This window comes from Prenolepis imparis, unplaced genomic scaffold (assembly GCF_030444845.1).
Source record: "Prenolepis imparis isolate NDT839.2.m4 unplaced genomic scaffold, iyPreImpa1.0 SCAF_8, whole genome shotgun sequence".
NCBI classification, from domain to species: domain Eukaryota; kingdom Metazoa; phylum Arthropoda; class Insecta; order Hymenoptera; family Formicidae; genus Prenolepis; species Prenolepis imparis.
The window spans coordinates 12,838,130-12,865,339 of NW_028141166.1; the positions used below are offsets into that span (position 1 = coordinate 12,838,130).

General features: G+C 40.7%; 1 protein-coding gene across 2 annotated transcripts in view; it reads right to left on the reverse strand.

Moving 5' to 3' along the window:
* The window catches only part of LOC145939685 (uncharacterized), a 206,575-nt gene extending 179,713 nt beyond the window's left edge, over positions 1–26,862 (reverse strand). Inside the window, exons 1-2 of one of the 2 annotated variants that reach the window (XM_083044179.1) lie at positions 26,443–26,862; positions 25,810–25,843 (exon numbers count right to left, since the gene is read on the reverse strand). Coding sequence is in view for 1 of the 2 variants with exons in the window: in XM_083044178.1 (XP_082900304.1) it covers positions 923–934 (12 nt within the window). In the remaining variant the exon portion in view is untranslated. Of the gene's footprint in view, positions 1–922; positions 1,232–25,809; positions 25,844–26,442 lie in introns of those variants that run through there. The other variant, XM_083044178.1, reaches the window with a different exon arrangement.
* Between the last annotated feature and the right edge of the window lie 348 nt (positions 26,863–27,210).

Sequence of the window (27,210 nt, forward strand, 5' to 3'; positions counted from 1 at the left end):
CGTCCGATGCATTCAGCTCGCTCATTATGCACCTCTATCTCTCTCCTCCTCGCCCGCACGCGGCTCGCAACTACGCTTCGTCGCATTCGCGCTTCTTTTTGGCTTTTTGTTACACGCTATCGGAACGTCTATTTTGCTGATACAACAGTGACTGTTGCGGCGATAACGTTCTGGTATTTATATTTTTTCGTTTATTGTTAAGGTAAAGTAGTTTTTTATTTTTTTTTTTAATATGACGTGGCTTCCAAAAAGAATGCAAGTCAATTTCTTCGTTTAAAAATCCGGGAGGGCATTACCCTCGACCGTTCCTTCTCCCTCTGTATTTTTCTTTCTCTCTTTCTCTTTTTCGCCCTCTCTACCTATCTTTGCATAAGTTTATTCAGTGAACAAAGGAATCGCTGGAGCGCACCGCAAAGTCGAAATTTGGGCGTTCGGAGCATTGCACCATGCATGACGAAAAGGGGAAGTGAGTGAATAAGTACATCACCGAGTACGTCAGGGAAAGAAAGGAAGAAACGCTTATTGACACAGAAGAAAATGTAGAGACAAGAGGCATCATGAATTATATTTTCTATTGTGCTTTTTCTTATTCTCTATACGCACTTTGATGCCGTCTTCCGGAATTTATCAATATGATTAACTAGCTACAATAATCGAAACGAGCGAGAGAGATGCCAAAAAAGGAGACAAAAAATAACGAGATAAAAGAAAATTATCTAGAATCACAAATTCGGATAATCGAAAATAAATTTCTCATCGCGTGTCTCTTCCAGAACATTTCATTCATCAAACTTCCCTGGCATACTTCGTAAAAATATTACGCGAATAATCGTAAAATAATTCGCTCTCTCAACGATAAAGAATCCCGCCGACCTTCCGATTCCACCTTCGCATGCAAGGCTAGTCCGATTAAAATTCACACCTCGAGCTCCATGCTGTTCTACTCTCCGACCACGGAGCTCGTATATCTTTCGGCCTTTGACATCGACGTGTTCCGGGCGGCGTGACGAGATTCACACCAGCCTACTCAGCTTTTGGAAGCTGAAACCGCCGTCGGCTGTCTGGCGCTTCAACAACGCGTACATGTGCCGAAAGTGTAGGTGGATGTGTGCGTACCGGCACACGTTTAGGTCGACACTCACGTATGTAGATGCGATAGACGCGAGAGATGGTCGCGATGACTGCGCCATGGACGGTTCCGGCTAGTGGTGCGCAGTTCCCTTTCGGTCCGTGCTTCTCGCATATCTCCCCGCACTTCTCCTCCGACGTCTCTCTCGCCCTCGCCTCGCGCCGGTGCGCTCACCCTGTGTGATACGCGTGCATACGTACACGCAAGTCCGGCCGCGTGTACGTGGCCTGTGCACGTGTACCGGTATCTACACGAGGCTACAAAGCGTGCCACGTTCCGGCGGGCGTGCTTCCTCCGGGTGTCCGCTCCAGTGGGCCAAACCAACCGGCCAGCCCCAACCAGCTCCGACCAGCCGGTCCGACGACCATTGAGATTACGCGCGCCTTCTCTCTTTCTCTTTCCCTCTCTAGCTCGCTCTTTTTTTTTTTTTTTCTTTTCTCTTCTCGGAGACTGGCCTCGGTTCCCTCGACTCTCGCTTTTTCCTTTTGATTCGGGTGTCGCGATAGCCCGTCTACGTAAGCCAGATTTCTTGTACGGTGTGGCGAAAGAAAGAGCGGATTCATTTCGGGGGTTGTGGCGCTGTTGAAATCGAACGAGATTACCGCCCGTTTACTCAGTCCGCCGCGGTAGTTGTACAAGCTAGAATTGAGTCATCGGTCACGATTGTCATCGATAAAAGAAGATTGCCCAGGTGTAATTACAAAGGGACCAAAAGTAGAGTATATCTAGCATAGATATAAATTATTTTAAAATTATAGATAAGTAAGAATCGAGATCGGGGGGGATGACGTTTATCCGAGAAATTCTTGTTGTTAAGCAAGCAACCCCTATTTATCATTTATCGCAGGAAGTGTCTATCGAAGTCTGTATCAGCGAGAAACCGTGAAACGGTTGGGTTATCGAGGTTTTTTTTCTTTCCTCACTTTTTTTACCAAGTCGCATACAGCAAAAAAAATGAAATTCGTCAGATTGAAAGAAGTTATCGGCGACTTTAAATAACATTAAACCTCTCACAGATTTCGTGGAATTGGAGAGATTATGTCACAGTTCGTCGGCTATGTTCTCCAGCGCACGTGCATGCGTCGATGTTGAGTCTGTGGAGAAGAGAGCTCGGACACGCGTCATGGTTTCACGCGTGCAAGCTACCACGGTTTATCTCGTAATTTTGTGCGGGAAAAAACGCAATCGTGCTTACGTTACCGAATTATTTGCAGTAAGCTACTAGCTATTTATAACATGTTTTAGCTCGCGACACAGTTATCTACAAAGACATTTTTAGAAATTTTCAAGCATAACAAATGTTAAAAATTATGTTTTCTTCGCGTATCTAGATAATAAAACGGTATAGTTTTAACTAGTTTCATTCTCATTACATATTTTCATTGCATGCACATTCATTCGTGTGCATTCAATTGCCATAATAATTTTTAATTGCCTTAATAATTTTTTAATTTTAAGCTTTATCTTGCAAAAATGATTGATATCGCTTTTTACGAAGTTGTTCGAAAGACGCAGACTTCTCATCGACGATGATAAATTTGCAACTTATCAAGTCGGATATTTTGTTCATCGACTGTACTCGCGGTTCGTCTCAGCGGGTCATCCACGGATGACCCACGTGGCGACCCCGCCGGACGGATAGCCGCGATGCCCCCTGCGTTCACGCGATAACACGCACGACCGTAACGGCGTGTTTTTCGAGCCTCTCGAAGAAATAAGGAGCCGAGTTGGGGTCATAGGTCGAAGATACCGGCGCACGCAAGCCGTCTTTATGCGCTGCCGAATGGTGGGACGACTCCGCCGCAGCGGTCGGTGGAGAAAAATGAGCGTGGAGGAGAAAGGGAGGGTATATAGATGTAGCGTGAGGAAGAGGAGTTAAAGGAAGAAAGGAAGAAAAAAAAAGAAAAAAAAGGTCGCGCGGCTGGAAAGTCAGGATGAAAGGGAAAGAGAGAAAGAGAGAAAGGCAAAGCTCGTGCGATGAGCGAGAAATAAATAGAAAGATAAATGAGCGAACGAATGAATGAGTGAGAAAGAGGAATACAGAGAGAGCGAGCTAGAGCCGCGCGAGAGAGAGAAGAATAAATAGCTTATAGAAGAGATATTTTAACCTAATAGCCTGATGCGGCACTGATACGGAGATGCCTCTGATATATTTTATATTTAATTTCAATCGCGCGCTTCGAAACTGGCTTCGAAAGTGGCTGCTTATGAGAGCCGTCTTCATAAAACTAAGTTCGGAAACTGGTTTTTTGTCAACGTCAATGAATCTTGCGGTGCCATAAATATGCATCGATAACGCGATACGGAGATCCCGAAAAAGAGTATCTCCGCAGCATCCACGCACACATGCATCTGACATACTCGCGTTTATATGACAGTAAGACTGCGTGATGTTCTCCAGTATGATAATTCTTATTTGCTAGCTTGAGAGAAAAAAAATCGAAAAATAAACCTATCGCACGCTATGTCCAGGAAGTTTATTAGCGATGTACTGTTAGATGTGTACATTTCACAAAAACTTACAATAATTTATGTGGAGAGAAGCTTTTTATATGCACAATCGATTCAGTTAGACTTGCGTCATCCATCGCGACCGACTTTGAAATTCATTCCCGTAGGCGACAAAATGATAATGACCGCTTCCAACAACGAAGGTCGCATAGATAGTCGAATAAAATAATGTTAATAAAGCTTCGGACTATGTAATTATTATTATCCACGACGTATCCGCACGCATGGATGAATCGATAATAAATTACATATTTACGAAATACATTAGGGACTGCTTTTCACTCTCGGCCGAGTTCCGAATTGCGACGCAACTCTTGGTTCTGTAACACGTAAAATTTTGTCGACTTGCGTCATAACGTCGTATCGCGATTTTTCTTCTCGCTGTCAGTCAGCCACTTATCGCATATAGATTCGCCGCAAAAAATAAGCACCGTCGTCGGATTGATTGATATCGTCAAAACGATTTATCGCGCCAAGAGAAGAGATTTACGTCAATGATGTTATCGAAATGGTGCACCGTACTACGCCGTATCGAATTTAATCGGAACGCGACGAGAACCTTGACGAGAGAATCTTATCGCGCCGATAACCCTAAGATTCTCATCGGCTCGAACTTATTTCACGAAAGATTGTCTTGCACGTGATTCGATAAAAGGAGCAACTAGCTCGTATAGATATCATCGCCGATCGATAAATGCGCCATTATTAAAGTCTTTCCCTCGGGTTTATTCTTCATGATTTCATGAGCTCACGATACATTTCTTAAGCTCGAGATTTATTCTCGAATTTAGCTCGATAAAACAATTTGAAAAAAAATATGTGAAAAAATACCATTAGCACACACTTCGTGCCAATAAATCTCGAAGGCTCATTACACCGAGATATTCTCTTCGCTATACACTTAACGACCTCGAGTTCACGATCTCTTATGACAAGAGGGTCCAAACGATCGGCGGCGCATTAAGAGAATTATCGCCATCCTTATGATAACGCGGTTCAAAGACGTCGGCGGCGAAGCCGGCTTATCACTGCCCCACATGAAGCGACGCGACCGATTTATCTCGCGACATGTAAACGCTTATTAATCGCGCGCGCACTCATTAGCCAATAAAATCGGCCCCGAGGTCCAGTCGCGGGATTATCGCGCGCGGACGATCTCGTCGACGAGAATGCTCATGCGGCACTCGAGGAACTGACAGGATCGATTCCCGTCGATTTCTTATTGCGAATCATGATGGTATCGCGAAGTGCGTGCGATCACGAGGAGCGAAACAAATCGGGATAACGGGCGTTGAAAGCAGCGAAAGAAACGTGACGACGCTCATGGCGATTCAGGGGATCGACGTGTTCCTCATCTTTCTGTCTCAAGATAATGTACTCTTTCATTGTCCTCTACACTTCCGAATCTAAGATTTAGCATTCGCGCATTTTTCTCTACAACCCCTGTTTTTGCATTGTTGAATTTATTTAAAAATAATTTGAGAGAAAGAGAAGTTGAGAGAGTGATACAATTCGATATATTTTTTTCCCACGTACCACCGCAACTCCGTAATGCACCTGCCGTTCATACCGCAAGGCACGAGTTATCCTTGACATTATTTTAGTGTGTGCATTACCAGAATGTTTATTCGTTAACAAACGCTTACAGAATCTCTTGCAAAATCGTCGCGATATCCGTCCTCGTGTTCAATGTTTATACTTCGTCCAATAACATACTTCTCATTTCGTTAATTCAACACTTCTAAACGTGCATACATAGAGTTTCTTACAACGTGAGATAATGTATTACAAAACTGAATATTTAGAACGATATTAATTTTACAAGATTGAACTAGGAAATTAGCGACTAATTTAATTAAAACCTGCATTAATATATATAATTTTTTTGTTTAATATATCGTTTTATTGAGAGTTTTGATCTTTCTCGCGAATTTTAAAACTAAAGAGTTTTCGCAATTTCTCTCGAATCAGAAATTTTCAAGTTCTCAGACAATAAAAATTTTTAAAAGATGAAAAATTATGAGAATTCCTTCCGAATTTTGGCTTTAGCACATTTCGAGTCTTAGAGCTATCCAAAATTCTCTAAATGATTAATTAATATAATATAAAATGTTAATTTTCCGAGAATATTTTTTTTTACCAGAAGACGCACCTGCGCGCGTGTCGCTACGACCTGTTAGCCAACACGGAAGCGTGACAAGCATTCCGTAACGGAAGGGATGCTCCCGATGCTCTAACCCCTAGAACGCATCGGGCCGAGGTTTCCTGTCGCAGGAAACGTTAAAAGTTAAAAGAGGGGCGGCCCCGTCGGAGCGTGACCCCGCGGATAGGCTCGCTTGATCGCGAAAAGTTAAATCGTTGTCGGTTGCTCGTTCTGCAATTCTGCTCCTCCGAATTGCCGTCGCGTTTTTGCGCCGTGCACGCTCCATTTAATCGGATATTTACTGCCTTCCCTCGACTGCGCGAATTGTTCTTCCGCTGATAAACCGCGCTAAACTGCCGTAAAACCTTTCGCGCCACCCGTAAACGCGTAGACGCTGACCTATCTGACGCGGAAATTAATTTCGCCTCGAAGTCATGTCGTGCCGCGAAAACGGGTCGTTGCAATTGCGAAATTATCGGAATCGCGACGATGACGCGATCGAGGTCGGTTGGCAACGGAAAATCACCGTCTGCTGCTGGGAACGCGACGACGACGAGTTTGACGAGAAAGCGCCGACACGCTTCGATGCCTTCCGCGGCGTGCCAGACATCCGCTTTTGATTTCTATATCAGGGAACAGGTGGCCGGTCGCTCGGGCACCGGCTATTTCCGGTTACCGGTTTCCCTCGAGATTTGCATTCGACGCGTCAGCCAGCCACTTGTCGCGCATTGTAAGCCAACCGGACGAACCAGAAAGCTCATAATTAACTGCGGAAGGATACCCAAACGATCGTGTACGTCTTATCGTTGGGAGAGAGAGAGAGAGAGTACCTCGATATACATCACACGGACGCTGACGAAAGCGCTATGCGAAGATATTTGTTCCTCGGTTATTCAATGTTGAAAGTTGGAAAGTCGCAAAAAGTAATGACTAGCACTAGGATTAGGTATACCGGTGCAACGCTTTAACGCGAACAAACTGCATGAGAAGCTGCAGTTTATGGGCCTTGTGTCGGTCGTGGTACATTGAACGCACTTGTCAGTTTTATCTCCTAGTAAGGAGATGGCTAGCGATATTAATTCTCTGCCGGAGAAAACATAATAATCAGCCCGTGATAAATAATAACGCGCTAGTTTTTACAATAGCCACGGCGTGAGAAAGTTTATCTTACACTGCTCGTCTATGCGAATATAATGGAGATGGGATTATTATTTTGTTCATAACGTGACACACGGAGCGATGAATCATTTTACTTGGGAAATGTACAGAAACTATTTCAACAATTTTCCAGTCTGTATATCTCCGAAATTATAGTTATCGTTATCGCTTCTAATGAAATAGATAACACATTAATAAATCACAGGTACTTGTTAGATCAAATAAAATGAAAGCAATTGCTTTCAATATAAAGATATATAACATTTTCCGAAATATTTCTCTCTGGATTCATTTCCGGAAAAAAATAGACAATTACGAATCAGTCGTCGATTCGGCCGTCGATCGATTCGCGCGATTCAAAGAAATCGACTGGAAGAGAAATCGCGTCTTTAGGTCCGCGCCGGGAATATTAATGGCTCTATCGATGGAGACTAATTATCGGACGTATATAGGCGCGCTAATGCGCAAATTAAAAGTCGGCGCAACGAGATAGCGGCGACGGATTTCGAGGGTGAGTAACGATTTGGCCGATTAAGTTTGCCCGATCCGGAATTGAGCAATCAAGGAACCGATTATTTTCTTCGCGCCGCGAATAATTGCCGCACTTTGATCCTATCCACCGTAAGTCATCGATAATTCGTCCATAGCCGGGTAATAAGCCTAATGACCGATACAAAATTATCGGCAGATCGTGCGAACGCACCAATCATGCACACACATACACCTACCGCTTCTACTGATTACCGATAATAATAATAATTCATCGCATTAATGATTTGCGGCAAATGTGCGTGCGCGCGTATTTTTATTTCGCGCAATAACAAGCTTTGCAACATTAGTATTCACGACGTAATCGCATTACGTTTTTCGCAAAGTCAAAGTTTGCATAAATCACTCGGTCCCCGTAAAGGCTACTAATTTTTCATCAAGAGAGAAAACGGTTAAGGGATATAGGCATATTATATAAATATTTAATTACGAGGAAATTACTCGAAGTGCACACAATGTATGAGTTCCCATTAAAATTCATTGATAAAATGATAAGATATTTATAACCGATTACATTATAAAGAATAATATGTGTATAAAAATGTTAAAATTATAGAAAGATAAAAGAATAAATTTACGAATGTAAATATGCATTGTTTCTATTGAATTACAAATAATGATAGATTTTTTTAATTATGGGAATTTGTATAATACAAATGCGTAAAATATTAGTTTCGAAGAGCTGAATGATGCTGAATAATGAGCGCTCTCTCGATCAAAGGTTGAAAATTATTTACGACTATGAGGGTATACCGACCTAAAATTACTCATCAAATAACGATCGGCTATAAATACAGTTTAAAACGTTGAATAAATGACAAGCAATCTCTCGAAGCGCTTCGGACAGCGAACGCAGCCATATATGAAAGCTTGCAGCTGCAAGCAAATACTTAATCGTCCGTTCCTCCTGTAAAATTAGCTCGCTGCAATGTGTAACGTCACGCCGCTGCAACACGGTAGCAGCGGTAGTATCCGATTTCTATATTGAGAAACACGAGAATATAAGAATAAGAAAGAGAGAGAAAGATGTTGCGCTGCCTCTCTGATGAATAATTAAGAGAGCAGCCAGTCATCATTTTGTGGCCTCTGATGATAATTGTATGGAAATATAAAGCACGGCTTCGCATGCCTGGAGAGAGATGGTTGCCGGCCATTTATTTCAATACCAATCTCGATAATACCGGTCACTTTATTATACGCGCGCGTTTGGCCTCGAAAGAATACATATACCGCAAGAATCACCACCGCGCAACGCGCATCCTAAAGAATAATCGAGTTGTTATCTCGCTAGCGAAAGAGATTAAGCGCTTCATAGATGTGCAATTAGTACGGCTTACCCTATCATTTAAATTGCCATGCCGATTAATATGGGTGTCTATCATTTTCTTATATTCTATATTTGTGAAACTCTACTTTGCGAGAATTCAAAGCGTAAATTACAAGGCTGCCGCGTGTGTTCACCGACCGTTCCTATTTATCATTCAGCTGCGTACGATCTCTATATAATGCCCTATGTACTCATTCTATCGTTATAATATACATGTAATACGCATGATACGTGTAATAGGCATTCGTTAGAAAAAAACAGGAGCGATCAAAGATTCGAGATAATGTACCGACCTCGCCGTTAAATGAACGATTCGTCGCGCTTAATCTCTTCACGAAGAGCGAGGAAAAAAAATAATTTCCTTTCAGCGGAAATAAATTCCGCGGTGCGGATCCGCGTGAGCAGCGTGTAATGAGAGCCCGTCCGATACCGTCCGATATCGGATTGCCTATTGAGAAAAATCCTGAGCACCCGCACGAGAAATTGCCACGCGCATCAGTCGTGCCGCGAGGCTGCTCGCCGATTCTAAACGGTGATTCATGATGATTGCTCGTGGCGCTCGGAGTAAACGAAGAACAAGAGGGAGAAGTGCACCACGCGACTACCTTTAGAGAGAGAGAGAGAGAGGCTTTACGGTCCGCCGTATATAAATACCACCACCACATCGAGCACTGATATCCGGTAGAAAGTAGGCGCGCATCTCTCTCCTCCGGTTTCTCATCCCACGAGTTTATAATTGCTCTCAGCCGGTTTTATCAAAGAAATCGTGCTTTCAAACTTATTTATGGATTTCGGTCCACGTTGCGAGTTTATAGCAGTCTTCAGTAACTAATGAATATTTGTCACCATTACCCTCCGCGTGTCCGGTCGTAATATGTTGCATATGCAACTCGAGTGTTCAATGACAAACCGATCTTCCGACGTACGTGTCGCTCTAACAATTCCGTCAGTCTAACGAGCATAATAATTAAGTCGCGTATGCGTCAAAGTTTTGAAAAGTTTTCTTTTCCGCGGTTAAAATAAGCACATTGTTACGCGTCGTTTCGTGCCGAGTTACATCCGTAATTCCTTCCTGCGAACATATGGCGAACAATTTTAAGGAGAAACGTCGTTGTGAAAATCGCGGACATTTGGGACGCGTTCGAAAAGCGACGTATTTTTCTCGCCGCAGAATAAACGAGAAATTAATGATATTTTTTGCATCTAATTGCAAGACAAAAATTGTATAAATTTTTACCGCGCAAATGGACAAAGATTCACGCTATAGTTTCAAAATGCATTTTTAATTCCCAGAATATGTAAGTAAAAATTATAAATTATATGCTTTGATTAATAAGTTTATATATTTTACCGCATAATCGTTCGACTCAATTGCATGTTAAAAGAACTCGTAATAGACGGAGTATCAAGATTAATGCGGAAACGAAAGAGCCGATGCGCAGGTCTTGTCGTGAGGTTTTTAATTAGTCATTGCAGGCGCGACGCGTGAATTACGACGACGAGGCAAACATCGGTGCGCGCTGGTAGCTCCACCACCGAAAGAATTATCATCAGCCAGCGTACGAAAATGATTAATTACACGACGGAGACACGACCTTGCTTGCTCGCTTCAGAGGCGCGGTACGGGTGCGATACTTATCGGAATGATTTACATCACCGCTAAAACCGTTGACGCGCGACACGACACGACACTGCCCAGGGAAATTACAGCGGTAACCGGTGCAATTAGACGTGGATTTACCTAATCGTGATCCCAATCTGATAGCAATCACGGCTCAATCAAGAATGTGAGGGATTTTTTTATCTATGACGTAAATTCGCCGACTTTAATTACAGAATCAGATGAGTAAAAGAAAATTAAATCGTTAAAAATTTGAATTACGTCGACGATAAATTTATGACTTCCTACTCTAAATTTTGATATTTTCCTTTTTTTCTAAATAAAATTATATTTATTAATTACAGTAAAATTGTTTGCAACAGGAAAATAATGTAACTTAAATCTCCATATATAAAACATACTATTGATAATTAAGTAAACTTGAAAAATTTAGACATGCTAACAGAATTGCCGTTAAATGTTACATAAAAATATGCCTGCCGTTATGAATTTCCATGGATTTCAAGATACTTAATTTCTTGTTCGGATTAATCTCCTCCGATATTCTATAGTTATGAAACACGAAGAATTAGTGCTCGTTCGGATCCGCTTTCTCACGAATCTCTCGTAACACTGCAAGATATCCTCGCCCGAGGGTGCACCCGACGCCTCGGGGCGAGCAATTAAACGTGATTATCCCTCATTAAGGATGAATTCGAAGTACAAAACACGGAGAGAGAGAAAGAGAGAGAGAAAAGGGAGAAGCGGCGCATGGTTGTTGCGTAATTGTGGGAATGAATAGTCGACGCATCTTCTGCGTCGTTCGTGTTGTCCTCCTTCCATTCTCGATGTCGATGTATGTACATACCTAGTATCTTGAACACGAATGTATTGAAACGTTGCGTGCGCCCACGCTGGGAATTGATCCACGTAGCCGGAAGCACAACGCGGTGATTATTGAACTCTCGCGAAAATGACCCGTGGCGAGCATGCGTAATTTTTTTTTTTTTTTTTTTAGTTTTATCGAGGACTCGTAACTCTCTCGCAACCTGAACGCGAAAATTTTCTTGTACGCGAATATCTCATGCGAAACTCGTGCGTAAATCATTTGCGAGTCAAAACGTTTTTGGTTCCACCCTGTTTCGTGACGTCAATGAATTTAAAAATAAGGCAAGATTGCCTTCTTTCTTTATCTGCACGGTAAAAACCCATATCCTAGTCCTTCTACCAGAAAATCCTCGAATTTATTATTTCGACGAATGATATTCTTCTCTTTATTGTCTGCCAGTCTCTTCTTATCAATTAATCATTAATGACAGACCGTATTAAGTTTTAATTGATAAATTTTTGTATCGTGAGACAGTGTAAAGATCATGTTATATATCGCGATATACTGCCCCTGCCCTCGCATTTTTATCTGCCGTTATCCGGTGTATCATTATCACGACAGGTTGTTTGCCTTGCAAGACGAAGGGGAGGTATTCCTACCAAATGTATGCCGCGAGTCAACAACTCGATGCGCGTGGTTGTTTGACTGTTTGACTTTCCCAGACGAGAGAGGAGCGGTCCTGGACGTATATATATATCTACCTGCACTCAGGTTCCTAAAGTTCCTCAAATGTTGTCTCAGGCGGGTTAGATACCGTCGTACAGTTCAACCCTAGATAACAGCGCATTCCTCCTCGCGAGATTAGTCCAAGAACATACTGTTCATCGAAAAGTCTCTACCGAATTATATCTCGTGAATTATATCTGAATAATTTCGTATCGAACTTTCGCGAAAGTAAGATCGCGATCGATTTTCGAATCATTCGCAACTGACGTTTCGTGGCAACCCACGCAATATTCCGAGGAAAGATTACGCACGCTGATTACGTACGCACCTTATATACGTGTTCGCGCACACGCACCATAACAAGCCGACGTGTCTTCGATGACGTCGGCGTCTCACCTTCGGCTTGATCGGTGCATGAACATGCATTCATCATGTATTTTCATGCCGCACGAACGTGACGTCGACGTGCTATCTATAGCACAGTTTGGCGACTAATGCGTGACTATGTCGAAAATTTATGCTGAAAAGCGTGAGCTGCTTATCTTTATTCAAAAATTCCTCTGATACGGATTGAATATATTGCAACTTAATGGAAACCGAATAATTTTTCTCTTTCTCTCTTTACTTCTTATTTAAACGTTAAAATAAATGCTTAATAAATGCTTAAAAGATGCTTCTCCTTCTTGACACAAAAAGCGATATTCAATAAAACGTCTTATTAATTCCGACGACATTAATTATTAATCAGTTAGTTTGGCGTATTTTACATACGTATAGATAGTAACGAGTGGAGCGAGACAGAGTGGCTGCATTACGCAATAGTACAGTAGTTGTTTCTCCATCGGGTAAACGATGAAATAAATGAATATCTTACTACAACCTGACATCACGACGCTACGGAAAGAGTCGCATCGCGCGAGAAGTCTGGTCTCATTTTAACAGGTGTACGCGTTATTTGATCAGTCCCTTTCCGCGCTATGTTTATTTTACGTGACGTTCGTGCGTCCGACGAGAGTGACGGCCTAACGAATCGTAGAAAGGCCTTCTGACGCTGCGCCGTGTGGGCACAAACATGCTTATGCGCGAAAAGGAGAAAAAAAAGGGGAAACACGTTTTTTTTCACGTTTACTTAGAGGCAGATGCATTAAAGAAAACTCGCGTGACGACTTCACCGATGACTCGTTCTAGATGAAGAGCGGATACTCGCTCCTTCTTTTCTCCTTCTTTTATCAATCGAAACATCGGAGTCGTATACGCGAATTCATAATTTAAACGACTCATGTATGCATTGATGATTTCATTCATCGACGATTAACGCGCGAGGATGTAAGAGAGAAGAGATGTCCTGCTTAGAAATCAGCGATAAAAATCTCAAATAATTACAGCGGCGTTTCTAAAGAAGCGGCACTTTTAATTACGGTATCGCATCTAAAATGCTTTCTTCAAATGCGTTTTATCAAAAAGCGGCAATTACCATATACGCGCGATAAGCAGGAACATATTTTCGAGGTAAATCGGCAAACAAGTTTGGGGAACATTCCTACCCTCCTCGAAGAGGACTTTGAACTTAAGCTTGGCGGCGCTCGCGGCCGACAATCAAGTATCTAAAAGCGACACGAGATTTCGTAATAAAAGTGATCGAGATCGCTTCGCTCCCCGATAAGGAGTCGTCGAGGAATCCAATGAGCGAGACGATTAAGATAAGACAACTTGCCTGAACAGTAACGCCAGATACGGAGACGCAAAGTCATCCACACGTGTAATTGGGCCGCCTCATATGACGCCTTTTGCGACCCGCGTGCAATTATCCCCTGCCCCCTCTTCTCCCCCTTTTCCCGTCCCTCCTATGTGTGTGTGTGTGTGTGTAACTCTGTAATCTTTAGATAAAATCCGTCTTGTCGCGCGCCAGCGCCAAATGCTTGCGCCATTACGCGAGACCGACCGCGAGACGGAAATAAGCTAATCGGTGTCGTAAAGAGTGCAGCGCGGCGGATGACGCCGCTGCATCACCAATGGGAGTGATACGGTCTGCCGTTGTCGCAACGGAATGCCGTTATCCACGAATTGTAAACTCGGCGGACGCATAAGATGCGTTACGCTGTTATTCCGAAACACGTTTCGTTTCGTTCGAAGAATGAAGAACGCGCGCGCTCATTCTCTTTATGTGCTACTTAATACTGGAATACAGCCGCTCGTTAACATATTCAAGAACGCAGCCTTGTTAACGTCGACGGCTGGTTGCACCAGCGGTCGTTAGCGGCGGCCCTAGTCAAATCTTCTGCTTAACTTGGCGTGTATATTCTAAAAGAGAATAGCCAAGGTTAGTTGATCTCGATTATGAGTCTAGAGTGGTCTAGAACGGGTTAGAAACTATTAAGAAAAAAAATGATTTATCTATATATATATATATATATAAAGATATATAGAAGGAGACGAGAAATATAAAATGAGAATGATCTAATATAATAGCGCTGCAGTATGGATGTATCACGTTGTCGTGACGATGTAGCATATAGTCATTACCAGATTTACAGCGTTAACCGCGAATCACGCCCGCAATTTTGCACGGTGCCCACGAAAAATTTCTTAATTTCGCCGAAGCGATCGCGTCGTATAGTCGAAGGAAGTCTTCACGGGTGGCCCATTATGTCCCTCAATGACAGCAGATTATCCAGCAATCCCTTAGGGCCAGAAAGCCACATGCGGGCCACATAGCAGATCTTTGCCTTCGGCTCTTGCCCAGAATTACATCGACCCTAATTTTTTTTCTAAACCAGCATTATCGTTTCCGCTATATATTTCTCGCTGATAATTTGTTCCGCAAGACAGGTGCCGAAATGAAAGACCACACGAAGTGCTGCCGGAAGGAACTCTAGGAAGCTATTCAAAATGTTTACGCGAAAACACTACCTTTCTATTGTGTTTAAATTATGACGCAAAATCTCCTAGATATAATCGAAATTTTATCTCTATGTGTGTTTCAGAAATTATACACAAATTGACTATTTTTTCGTATTTATTTTTTTTCATAAGATTTATCTTTGAATTTCAAATATTATCTGATCTCTTTTTCAAGGTTTTCACGGTCTATTATTTTAAATAATAACAATAATTGAGAATAGAAAGCAAGCCTTCACTTAAAAAAAAAACCGTGCACGTTCTCCGATGTGGCAGATGAACACGCGCGTTTCCAGCCCTTTGAGCTCACAAGGCAGAAAGAGTAATGCCGCGTAGCGCACGAAAAACGTTAAAAAAAAAAAAAAAAACCAAGGCGAGCGCGCGAAAGAGGTTGCAGATGGTCGGTGTCGTTGTACCTTTAAACGCGCGGGTTCGTCCTTACACGAAGGATCCGCGGACGTGACGGTCTCGGTGCTCGGGGCGTCACAATTTCGCACAATTATAGATTAGCCACACTCACGGATTCGGCCCACACCTGTTGGCCCTAATCGCCGTCAACTATCTTGCATCTCAATTCGCCGTGTGGCCCCGCGGAATATTGATTTTTTGCCGGCGATTTTTACGAGGCGGAATATAATGTCTAACAACAGCGGATCGCTTGCGACCAGCCCGGCTATTCCGGCGAGACGCGCGTGGAGCACGAAACCGAAACTACGAAATTATCGCGCACGGTGGTCCTACCACACGTGCGAGAACTTCGGGAGTCTAACAGATTCACGACCGTTTATTCATGAACGGCTTCTAGATTATAGTAGCTAATTATTACGTTGCGAGCGACGGCAAATTTCCAACCGAGATGAAAGCGCGGATCTTCCGAAAAGATCGAGTGAACAGAATTACGGTAGCTATTTTCTGAAAAATTATCATTAAAATCACGCGTCGTCTGAATTTTCGATTGCTTTGACTGAAGGGAAAAACGATAGTCACTAACACTGCAAAAATGCAATTTACACGAGAATGCTACATTAAATAAAATTTTAATTGTCTAAAAAATAGTAATGGAGATTTTTTTTTTATATGATTTATAAGAAAACTAGATTATTAATTATGAGCAGTAAAACTTTGACAACATAACGTGATGATTAATGATGATCTAAAAACGGGTCGAAAGATATCCTGGCGACACATCAGTAGAGGATGCACTTAGCATCGCGACGTCAATCGTCACGCAGGAACCAGGAAGGACTTTCATTCTGACAAATGATGCAAGACGGTTCGAGAACGGGCGACTCGGAATCATTATACGCAGCTCCAGAAATACGGGAAGCTGGTCGACGGAAAGAAAAACATCGATGGTCGTGCAGGGTCTAAAGCTTGAAAAATTAAAGTCGAGTGTCGCCCGACCGCCGTGGTATCGTTAAGCGGATTCCCTGACAAATGGACGAGAAGAAAACAAAATCCTTACTAAAGATGGAGAAGATGCTACAAGTTTTGGTTGCATAATAAAGGAATGAGGTAAACAAAAAACAGAGAAAATTTATGAAAATTTTTCACGATATATAGAATGGTATTTGTAAAATTTGGATTTTTTTATATTTTATATATTATCTCGACGTATAAACTATTGTTAGATATTTTTTATTATATATTTTATATATTTTATTATATCTTTCTTCTCATTTTTTATTATATATACCATAAATTTAAAAAAAAAGATTAGATTCAAAGTTATTTAAATGTGATAAAGTAAACGTAAAAAAAAACTGACAAAACATTTTCAATTTATTCGGCTATATTTAAGCTGCATAATATACACTGATAATTAGATCAATTAAAATCAGCAAAACATGAATTAAATAATCATCGTATAATTATTAATGATTAATATAATATGCGAGCTTGCTTTTGCTTCATCGATTTCATGTGTTATGAGTATTTATGTGAAATATACGACATTGTATATTCATGACAATTTATTTACGCGATATACATATTACGGTTCATGATTATTAAGAGCAAACAAAAGTTTCCCAAATTAATATATATGCAAAATTAAAGTTTTAATTAGTTGTCATGCTCAAAAAGCGGAACATATACATTACACCATATTGTATCATTCTTGATATTTTATGTTGTATATAACGAGATAATTATTTTTTCATCTGTAATCAGTCTTTTCCTTCAAGTTTTACATACGCATTCCTAATCTAATCATTCAACGTAATTTTTTTCATCACAATCCATTTTGTTGGGCAGTCGGTTTCGCGCAAAATAGAAGCTCGTCTAACAAACGGTGTTAGAAAAATGATGGTTATTTAGCGTGTCATGCATGCGGGATATATGGTGACTCATTATCGCCGTCACGGTACAGCATGCACGCAGCATGGCATGAGAATGAAAAATACTGTGCAACCGCGTGGCAGCCTCAAATGTACAAAGTTAATCGCGCGTAATTGTTTCCCGGATTTTTTTTGCCAGTCGGCGCTCTAAATAGGAACCTTTTCGAGAAATTAGACGGATGACTAATCGACTAGGGGACTAAGACCGATGCCACATTTGACTGATGATGCGGGAAAAGGCGGAAATTCGTGTGTGCACAATTAGCGGCTGAAAGTATAGCCACCAGTTGCGAAGGGAGAAATTAAGAATCTGTTTGTACAGGAGAACCTGGCTAGGAAATCTATTATTTTCAGTGGAGTAGAGATTTAGCAGTTTAGCACAATCACGGACCATTCACGCTATTTGAACAGAACGTTATAATTTAATATTACGTTCGACAAATTTTTTTACACTTTCTTGGAACATTTAAAATAAATAAACGATTTAATTTTAATCATAAAATCATTTCTGACAATTGCTTGAATATTTAGAATATCTTTTTAATCTATGCGCTTAATAGAATATATGCCGCTAATTCAACCGGGTTTGTTACATCCAGACCTTCAATTGAATTCGTGAACGCGGGCGTACGTCGATGCACACCGCGATGTGGTGCCGGGGTGTCTTTGAGTGTGTGTATCGGAGTGTGTCGCGGAGGATGCGCGCGAGGGGTCCGCCGAGCGAGGTAATGACTGGAGCTTCCTGCCGTTCACAAACTGCGAAAGAAGGGAGACGTCCCCCGTGCAGGATATCCGACATTTAATCTGATTTCTGGATTACACATCGCCGCGTGGACAGCGGCGGAAAGGAACATTCTCGCACCCTATACGAGCCTTTCTCCCTTTTCGTCTATCCCCATCCCAGCCGGGTAAAAATAACTCGATGCGAAGCAAAAGGCAACGTCAACGATAATCTAATATTCAGATGTATAGACGTAGTTTTGAGAACGAGCCTAATTTTAAATCTCAATCGATCAATTGAAGATTAAAGTAAGATCGACGCGCCGATTTCTGATAATCCGACTCTGCGTGTCGCAGAGTATAATATAATACGATAAACATCTGAAAACATTACTTGCATATATACGCACGCCGATAACTTACACCGCCGCGACTCGAATTCTCGCGGTTATTGTGCGTTACAGCCGCGTGTGTTTCTCAGACTTCCGGTTTCACGACAGACTCTGTATAGGCCTCCTTCCTGCAACCGTGGGAGATCGCGCGATCTCTCGACGCCGCGCGTTTCTTCTCGCGTAACCGCTTTAATTGGCAGCGCCCGGTGCACCAGAAGCGAAGACACACGGCTTAATCGCCGTTATATCAGCGTAAAAATATATAACGCTATCTAGACAGAGAGACACAGAAGACGCGGAGAAGGACGACTCTTTCGGCTCGAGCGGCGAGATGATTCCACGCCCGTTCATTCACGTGCGAGCGACGATTTTAGCACCCGAGTATCACGCATAAATTATATAAGTATATAAATATTCCGTGTGTTGTTTAATTAAAATTTATATATATTTTTTTTAAATATAATATATATTGTATATTTATATAATTTCCTCTTGATATACATATATACCTTTTTTTAAGTATTAATTTTAATTAAACATTACAAACGGAATATTTTTTAATAAAAAATATGAGAAAAATGCCCTCGGTTCGTTACGTCAGTTTAGGCACTTACAAATGTTGAGGCACTTACAACGTTGAGTAACTTACGCGTGCGGATGCGAACAGGAGATACAGATAGTCGCGCACGACCACGCGGACCGAGGTAGGGATCGGCGCGCGTCGCGCCTTGTGTCATGAGGACGTTCTCATACAGTCGCGTCATTATGCCGCCTGCTCGACGTTCGCATTCCTGGAACTTCATTAACTTGTATACTCGAATCAAAATAGAAGTCTCGCGCAGTCTCTAATTAACGAGATAAAGAGAAAGAAGGAAGATACGCTTAACTATTAACAACACGCTCGCGCGCGTCTCATCTGTGAAATATTGATCTTCTGGTGACGTCGTGCGAAAAGCTATCTAATATAGAGTCGGAAGAGCTCTTAATGATGTGCGGAAAATTCACGCGTCAGCATTACAGATGCTAGACGTCGAAGAATCGCAAAAATAATCTGACCCTCTTGACCTCTGATCGATCATCTTTTACGGATAATGGGGAAAGGTCGATCGACTTAAGTTAAATTGTACATATATCTTATTTCGCTCTGTTAAGCAAAACGTGCTTTCTCGAATGCGTCACTTATTCGTTCTGCGATTCGTTTGCGTTGCATCGCGTATCAAAATTTAACGCCGAATTCCGACGTAATTAAAGATTATTATATGTATTGAAATGCTTTTCTGCACGCGCTTCTTTTTGTTTATTCTACGAACATAATTCTTCACAGTGAAAAAAATTTTGATGATAAAGCAATATTTTGAAATATAATTTGCTTATGAGTTAACATAAATAATAGAACGTTAGTTAATAGAGTTGTCTAAATATGTTTAAAATTAATACAAGCTATATGTCGTCTGTCCAAAAATAAAATTCTCGCTTATTCTGGCTGTTTTTGAAACGTGAGAAACGCCTACGTATCGGCTAACTATGCATCGAAAGTGAAATGACTAATTCGATCACTCGCGATAATTTATTCGACTCGGTCAACGTCCCACGAGCTCGGATTCATAATGCAAGTATACGGTGGATGCCCGTGACACGTTCACATGACCCTTTTCCGCGGCGTCACAGTTCTCATGAAACACTAGACGCATATGTGAATGGGAGACGTGTCGTTACGATACTTCCGGCGGATAACTGTGCGACACAAACAATATCAGAACGTAAATAAAAGTATGCGAAACCCTGATAAAAAAAGCCGCTTACTCGGTCGTTTCTTATAAAAAAAAATATTATCTGCAAAACATATATAGTAAAAAAATATATTATTTAGATTATAGAGAAATAAATAAAAAAAATTATTAATTCTTGCATTAACTTGCTCATTGTAATAACATGTGTTAACAATTAAATACAGTATTTAAACATTGGTTGCATAACTAAAAATTAGCTAAATAAATTACTAAAGAATCATGTTATATATATATCTTATTATTTTCTTTATAATACTTAAATATTTTCTTTATAATACTATTACTGTTGTAGAGCTTTATCAAAATATAATTTAAGTCTGTTATTTATAGCACTCTTTCTGTAATTCAATAAAATATGATTTTAACAAGGCAAGCAATTTCTATCACATGTAGCATTTTATTCATCGATTTCACCTAGCACAGTCAAAGTACGGACGCCCACGCGGAATATCGTGGGATCAGACGAGCACTTGAATCATCAACGGATATTGCGTAATGAAGAACATAAGACTCACACCAGCTAGTCGGAGGAAGCTTCGTAAAGGAGACGCGGAAAAAATTGTCCAAATAATTTCCCAACAATCTTGAAAACGTAACGAGAACAGAAATATCTTATATAATTAGACGATGCATCCGCAGACGAGCGGTGAAATTGCACAGGCTAAAAAACCGGGAACGTCCGCGGAAGTCGGGTTCGTGGGAGTAGACGTCCTAGAGTCGCGCGGATATTACGCAGCGGTGATAGTCACGCGAGGGGGGAAGAGAATAAATACATCGAAGACGTTGCGAAGAAAAAAACGATTATGGTAGAATCATGGAATCTTATTCGCAGACAAAACAGTCGAACAATGAAATTAAAGTCACACAAAGGCACGAGGTGTAGCGCGGTCTTGGCGAATTCCGTAAAAAAAAAAAACAGAAAAAAATGACGGCGGAAACTACCAGATGTGTTTACGCAACAGCAGACCATAACCTACGTCAAGAAATCCGCTGTTTTGTCTGCCGATGAAACACGTCCCGCATACATATACCACATAATAACATCTGGAAGTCAATCGGTTTTTTGTTGTGCAAAGCTCGCATCTCAGTTATGCTATTATTTAAGGACTGGAAAATTTTAAGACTATAGATTACAATCAATTATTATAAGACTAAATTAAAAAAAAAATGTATTATTAATATTTATAAAGAAATAATTATGCAGATATGCTGTCCGCTAATTATATAAATTTAAAGACCAACTTCGCGCGTATATGTTATTGAATATAAATTATAACAAATACATAAATCAATATTTAACTAAAACACACACAGAACCAGACCAAGTGTGCTAAATATGCTGAGTTAAATATTCGTAAAAGAAAAACCTGTGGACATTTTATTCAAACAGCGAGCTTGGCTGTGACTGATAACGCGCAGTTACATCATTACAAAACTGCAAACGTCGTTTCGACGCGAAGAAAATTTTCCAGCGCTAAATGATGAACTTTACGTAACGCTGTTCGTAAAAAAAAAAAAAAATCGCACCGCTGGTGCTCTTTAAATCGCCTGTAGTTCGTAATAATTATCCACACGCAACGTTAAATGCTCTGTCAAACGGCCGCAGAACAAGTGCTATTTACGTAAGTGGTTTTTGCAGAGACCCGCGCTTCCTCGACGTCGATAACCCGCCGGGTTGCGGCCAACTCGTACGCGGAATCTGCCGGCTGTGTATCCCGTGATACGCGTTCAAGTTCCACAACCTCTTGCCGACCTCTTGCGACACGCTCTCCAGGGGAGAATGGTAATTAATGCCGATAACGATTAACGCGCCGCGACGCGCATATTAATATTGCACGATTAGCCACGAACCGGCACGTGACACCCTCCACGGACTTTGGACGCCTCGTTAAGATTGTTTATGGGAGTAAACCGCGCTTGTGTGTATGTGTGTACGATGCGATCGCGCGTCTCTCGTCATTGTCGCGTAATTTATAGCAGTACGTCAATACCCAGGATAAACGCGGATGATTACGAAACCGAACTGCGGGGAAACTTTGCGTGCGATCGAAGCGAAACTACGGAAAGTTTGAACGCGGCCAATTGCTTGACGCAATAAATACAAAAGTATATCCACTAGCGACAGTTGTATGAAATTTATATTAGAACGTCATACATATATATAATCGAGAACTCATACGCAAATTTAGCAAGCATTTAATCATTAATAGAGAGAAAAAAAAACTTAGTTATTATAATAGTAACGAAAAATATCTAAAAAAAAATTTTTTAAAAGAAATTATTCGAACGCAAAGATAAAGCGGAGAATTAGGATTATCCGACTTTTGCATAAATTATTACAACTTTCCGCGAGCGATAAATTGCGCGTGACTTGACGATAATAATATACATACTATTTTTATCGTATGTGTGCGCGCGACAAAGAGAATGCGATATATAAGTTATTCTCAAGAAGCCTCCCATGAAGAACGTCGTGTGTTGGACTCGCGCGTTGAGCTCTTGAAGCAAAACAAAATTTGGGCCACGGCGTGGCGGCGATACGCGGCAACACTCGTTAAACCATTAAGCGACAACACGCCTCCGGGTTATCGCCGTGCTAATAAAGTCGGGGCATTGTGGACACGCCGTGCCGATAAGCCGTCCCGTTTTATTTCTCTCTCCCGGTAGCTCTCTCTACCCCGATATAATTCCTTCGATATATAGCTGAACGATCGTAAACCTGGATAAATCCGTTACTATCGTATACCAATGAAATAACTATAATATAATTCATAAATCCACGCACGCGACACGATCACCCACCCACATCTGCGACTTTTTTTTTTTTTTAAGATTTCTCCTCGCGAATGTGTGTGTGTGTGACACTATTTAAAAATAATACATTTAAAAGATTAAATTACGCACACGATCGGTGTCACGTTCTCGCTGATGAGTCATATGTCTCAGCGGACTGTCTTGGGTGCTTGATCGACACAAGACTCGGGTGACATTGATAATGTTATCTCGATACTCATCGCAAAGGTGCGTAACACGTGAGCCTATCGCTGGATATCGGATAAAAAAAACCACTGATATATTAACGAGTTGACACGGACGCGTGTGGGATCGCACGTGTCTCATGGCGCGTAGTCCTACACTTTTCTAAAAATATCTTATCGGATACCGCGCGTAAAAATTCCACAAGATACAAAGATCGCGTCTCGCTATCGATTAACTTGAAACACATTTGATAATAAATCGAGCGCGATAAGTTTTAGTATAGAAATTTCCCTCCGGCTGAATAGCGATAGTGTTAAGCTCGCTGATCTCTTATCTCGCACGATCGGCCAACGTTTGCTACATTTTTTTTTCGACGAAGTCGAGTTTTCTCTCTGTTCGAAGAGAGAGATCGAGCCTCGTTAATTTACATGGGATCCTCTCCGAGCCCGAGAGAGCGTCCAAAGCAAATTTGCTCAGTCCGGTCACGCGCACGTCTGTATAATACTTCGCGCGCCTACGCGCGGCCGCGTGCGCTCGCACGTCAAACCTCCGTTTACCCGTGTCATTATTATCGTGCAAGGTGGGCTAAGGTTTGCGCGACGGCGGTTAGGTGCCGGCGGTTGAAAAGAGAGACGTTGAAAACGAGCGTGTTACAGAGAAAACGAGAGACGTACGCTTCTCTAAGCTCTCCTGAAGAGAGATGGCGGGCTTCGGTTGCTTGCTTGCGCAAAATATATATACGTAGTTGACATCAGTCATTGACACACGTGACATAACGACACATCTTTCGTCTCGTTGTATAAAAAAGCTTATCGCGTAATCGCACATAAATCGTGCATTTTCACGCGGAAGTAGAAACGACTTAAACATGGTCAGACAAACACGAGCGCGCACGCTAAATTTTGCGAAATTACTAATGATTGCGTCATCCGATATCTGTATTATCGCAGATTTTATGTCACGCACGCTCTGCCTCGTGCAACGTGAGTACAATGTAGAGGATGTGCGATGGCCACGATAGCGCACCATGACAACGTCACGTTGTCCTCTCGGGCTTCGGATTAACGTCAACATCATGTCATTTGGAACTTAAATCGCTTACGTATATCATGCGCGGTAATGCGCGGTAATGCGCGGAGACCCCGAAGAGACATCGGAAATGGAATATTACGGATGTAAATCACGAACATGTACCATTGGATTCCAACGCACGATTCGTACACAAATATAAGAGCTTGTTTTATTATCTGCAATTCGCTAACCTCGCTTGGGAATAGTTTCACAATTATCCCGCGCTTAAAAGTCAATCAAATGATCGATTATATGTATCGATTATTTTGCCTTCGTTGCATGAATTATCTGGTTTTTCATGGCATTAAAACCCGACCGGCCGAAACACTTCATATTACTAATATCACACTGAGAAAGTTTTATGGTGTTCATTATCTCGAATACTTAACGAGAGATTCCCCTTCAACTTTTTACTACACACCGGTATACCCTGAGACGTAGACAGCAGGCGCGTTCCGGGGGCGTGCATGCGTAATGGCGAGTAAAACTTAATTGCCAAATAATAATTAGACAATATAAAAATTAAATGTCAAGACGCTTAATTTACGAGGCAACTAACCGCTGCCAGCGATAATAATTTGAATGAATAAAAAAACACGAAAATTACGCTCAGCACCGTCTTCCCTCTATTCTTCTCGGCAATACTACGCTTTCTTTCGGTAGCCACTAACGACGCTATTTCTTCTTTCTCGATTACGATCTTTAAACGTAGCGCAAAAACTGATTAAACGATCGTGCGCAAAATATGTTAATCAAGCATCTTGTTTCCATACACTGTACATCAGAGTTGGAAACGCGCAGTGTTATATTGTCATAACTTGCACTTATCAAGACTTATGTCCGATTTGTTAATTTTTACAACAACAAAAAAAGTGAAAAACGTCATCAAAGCATGAGAGAATATATTCGCGTGAATATTTATAAAATATAAAATTATAAGATATATATCGTATTGCTGGTAAATAATTTTTTACATGCTTTATATTAATAGACTGCTTTTGCAATTGTTATTCCATTTCTAAAAAAAGGCATGTTAAGTCGATTCTCGCAAGTATGTTGCCTCTTTTCCGCGATGCTTGGCTGTCATCGCGAGGGTTAGCAATTTGAAAATTTAAACAAAATAAAATAATGTGTTTTAAATAATATGTTTTAATACTTTAAATTCGATTAATATTTTTGACAGTTATCAGCTGATTTCTGTCAAAAAATATTAATCGCGGATAAAATATTATAACATATTATATTACTTACAAAATATTATTATTTTAATTATAATATGTTGTAAATAATATAATATGTTATAATATATACTTTGTCCGCGATTAATATTTTTTGACAGAAATCAGTTGATAACTGTCAAAAATATTAATCGAATTTAAAGTATTAAAACATATTATTTAATTTAAAACATATTATTATTTTATTTTATTTTATTTTAAACAAACTGTCAAACTGCTAACCCTCGCGACAGCCTCTCGATGCTACGAATATAACGCACAATGCGAATCGAGACAGTCTATCAGCATCGCGGAAAAGATGCAACAATACTTGCGAGAATCGACTTAATATGCCTTTTTTTAAAAAGGGAATGTATTTAAATAAATTTAGATATAAACCTTAAAATTTAATAAAATAATTCAACACTCACCAATTTGATGTGCGAAATTGTAGACAATGTTAATCTGTAAAATATAAACGTATAAATATTATATAAAACATTTATTAAAATATTTAAATTATTTATATTTTAAATCATTTTTTGAAATATTAAAATTAATTTGAAAATTTAAATATTAACTTTAATGTTTCAAAAAATGATTATATTATGCGCGTAGTTAACTTTTGTTATTTACTTTAAGATGTTGAAAAACTACATAATTTGCAAAGAAATATTTTTTAAAGATAGAAATAATTATAAAAAATATTTAAATTAAAATATTTTACTACTTATTTTTACTATTAAATATTTTAAATTAAAATATTTAATAGTAAAAGAATCTAGTTACGCATTACATAAATAATTATATCTACACATCTCTTAAATATAATACAATGTAGAAATTGTATTTTATACATATAAAAATATTTATTATATATTATTAAATTATTTAAAAAATTATATTTATTATTAAATACTCTAAGTATTTCAAAATATAAAAGCTAGGATATTTTATATTCATTATTATACAACAATGTAAAATTTGAATCATTATCGGGAAGATAAATAGATAATCTCACAAATAACAAATGAAAAGTTAAATAAAGTATAAATTATATTTACCCTATCGTTGCTCCGCCGTTGCCCGATGCCTCCCCAGGCCACCGACCTCTCTCTCTTTCTCTCCGCACCGTTCCTGAACACTTGCACTCGCGTAATTTTTTTCGTTCGCGACGAGCGGCGACGCCCGGATTTTAGATATTACATTTTCGACGCGTTTCGGTAAAACGCGAGAATCGCGAGAGCTTATTCGCGCGCGAACCGATGCTCTGTTTTCGCGTCGCCGCAACGGTAATTCGATCCGCCCGTGTGATAGACTCGCCCGTGCGATCGCGATCACGATGTCGGTACACAATTTCGCGACGCAATCGGCTTTGTACGATAATTAAGCACGTAAAAACACACTTGTACTGTCGCGGACCGGCGATGAGCGCGCAAACATTGATCGCGAACAATCGAAAATGCACTTAGCAACAGACAGGCTTGTGCCATTTACGGGACGCGCAGCACGGCAAGGTGGCAAAGTCGTAATGGCGGTGGTCGCGGCTCGCGGCGTACTTCGCTGCGAACTCGGAGCTCGGCTCGGCTCGGCTCGGCTCGACTCGGCTCGACTCGGCTCGGCTCGACTCGGCTCAGCTCGGCTCGGCGGTCTGAGCAATTCCGAGCATAACTCCTGGCAGTGCCAGTCAGACACCAGTACTACTGTCGTGTCTGAAACATATTAATTTAATTTTTATAACATATTATTTTTTAAATTAATTAGCAAATTAACTCCTTAGTCAGCTGATTTCTGACAAAAAATATTAATAAGGTGTTAATTTGTTAATTAAA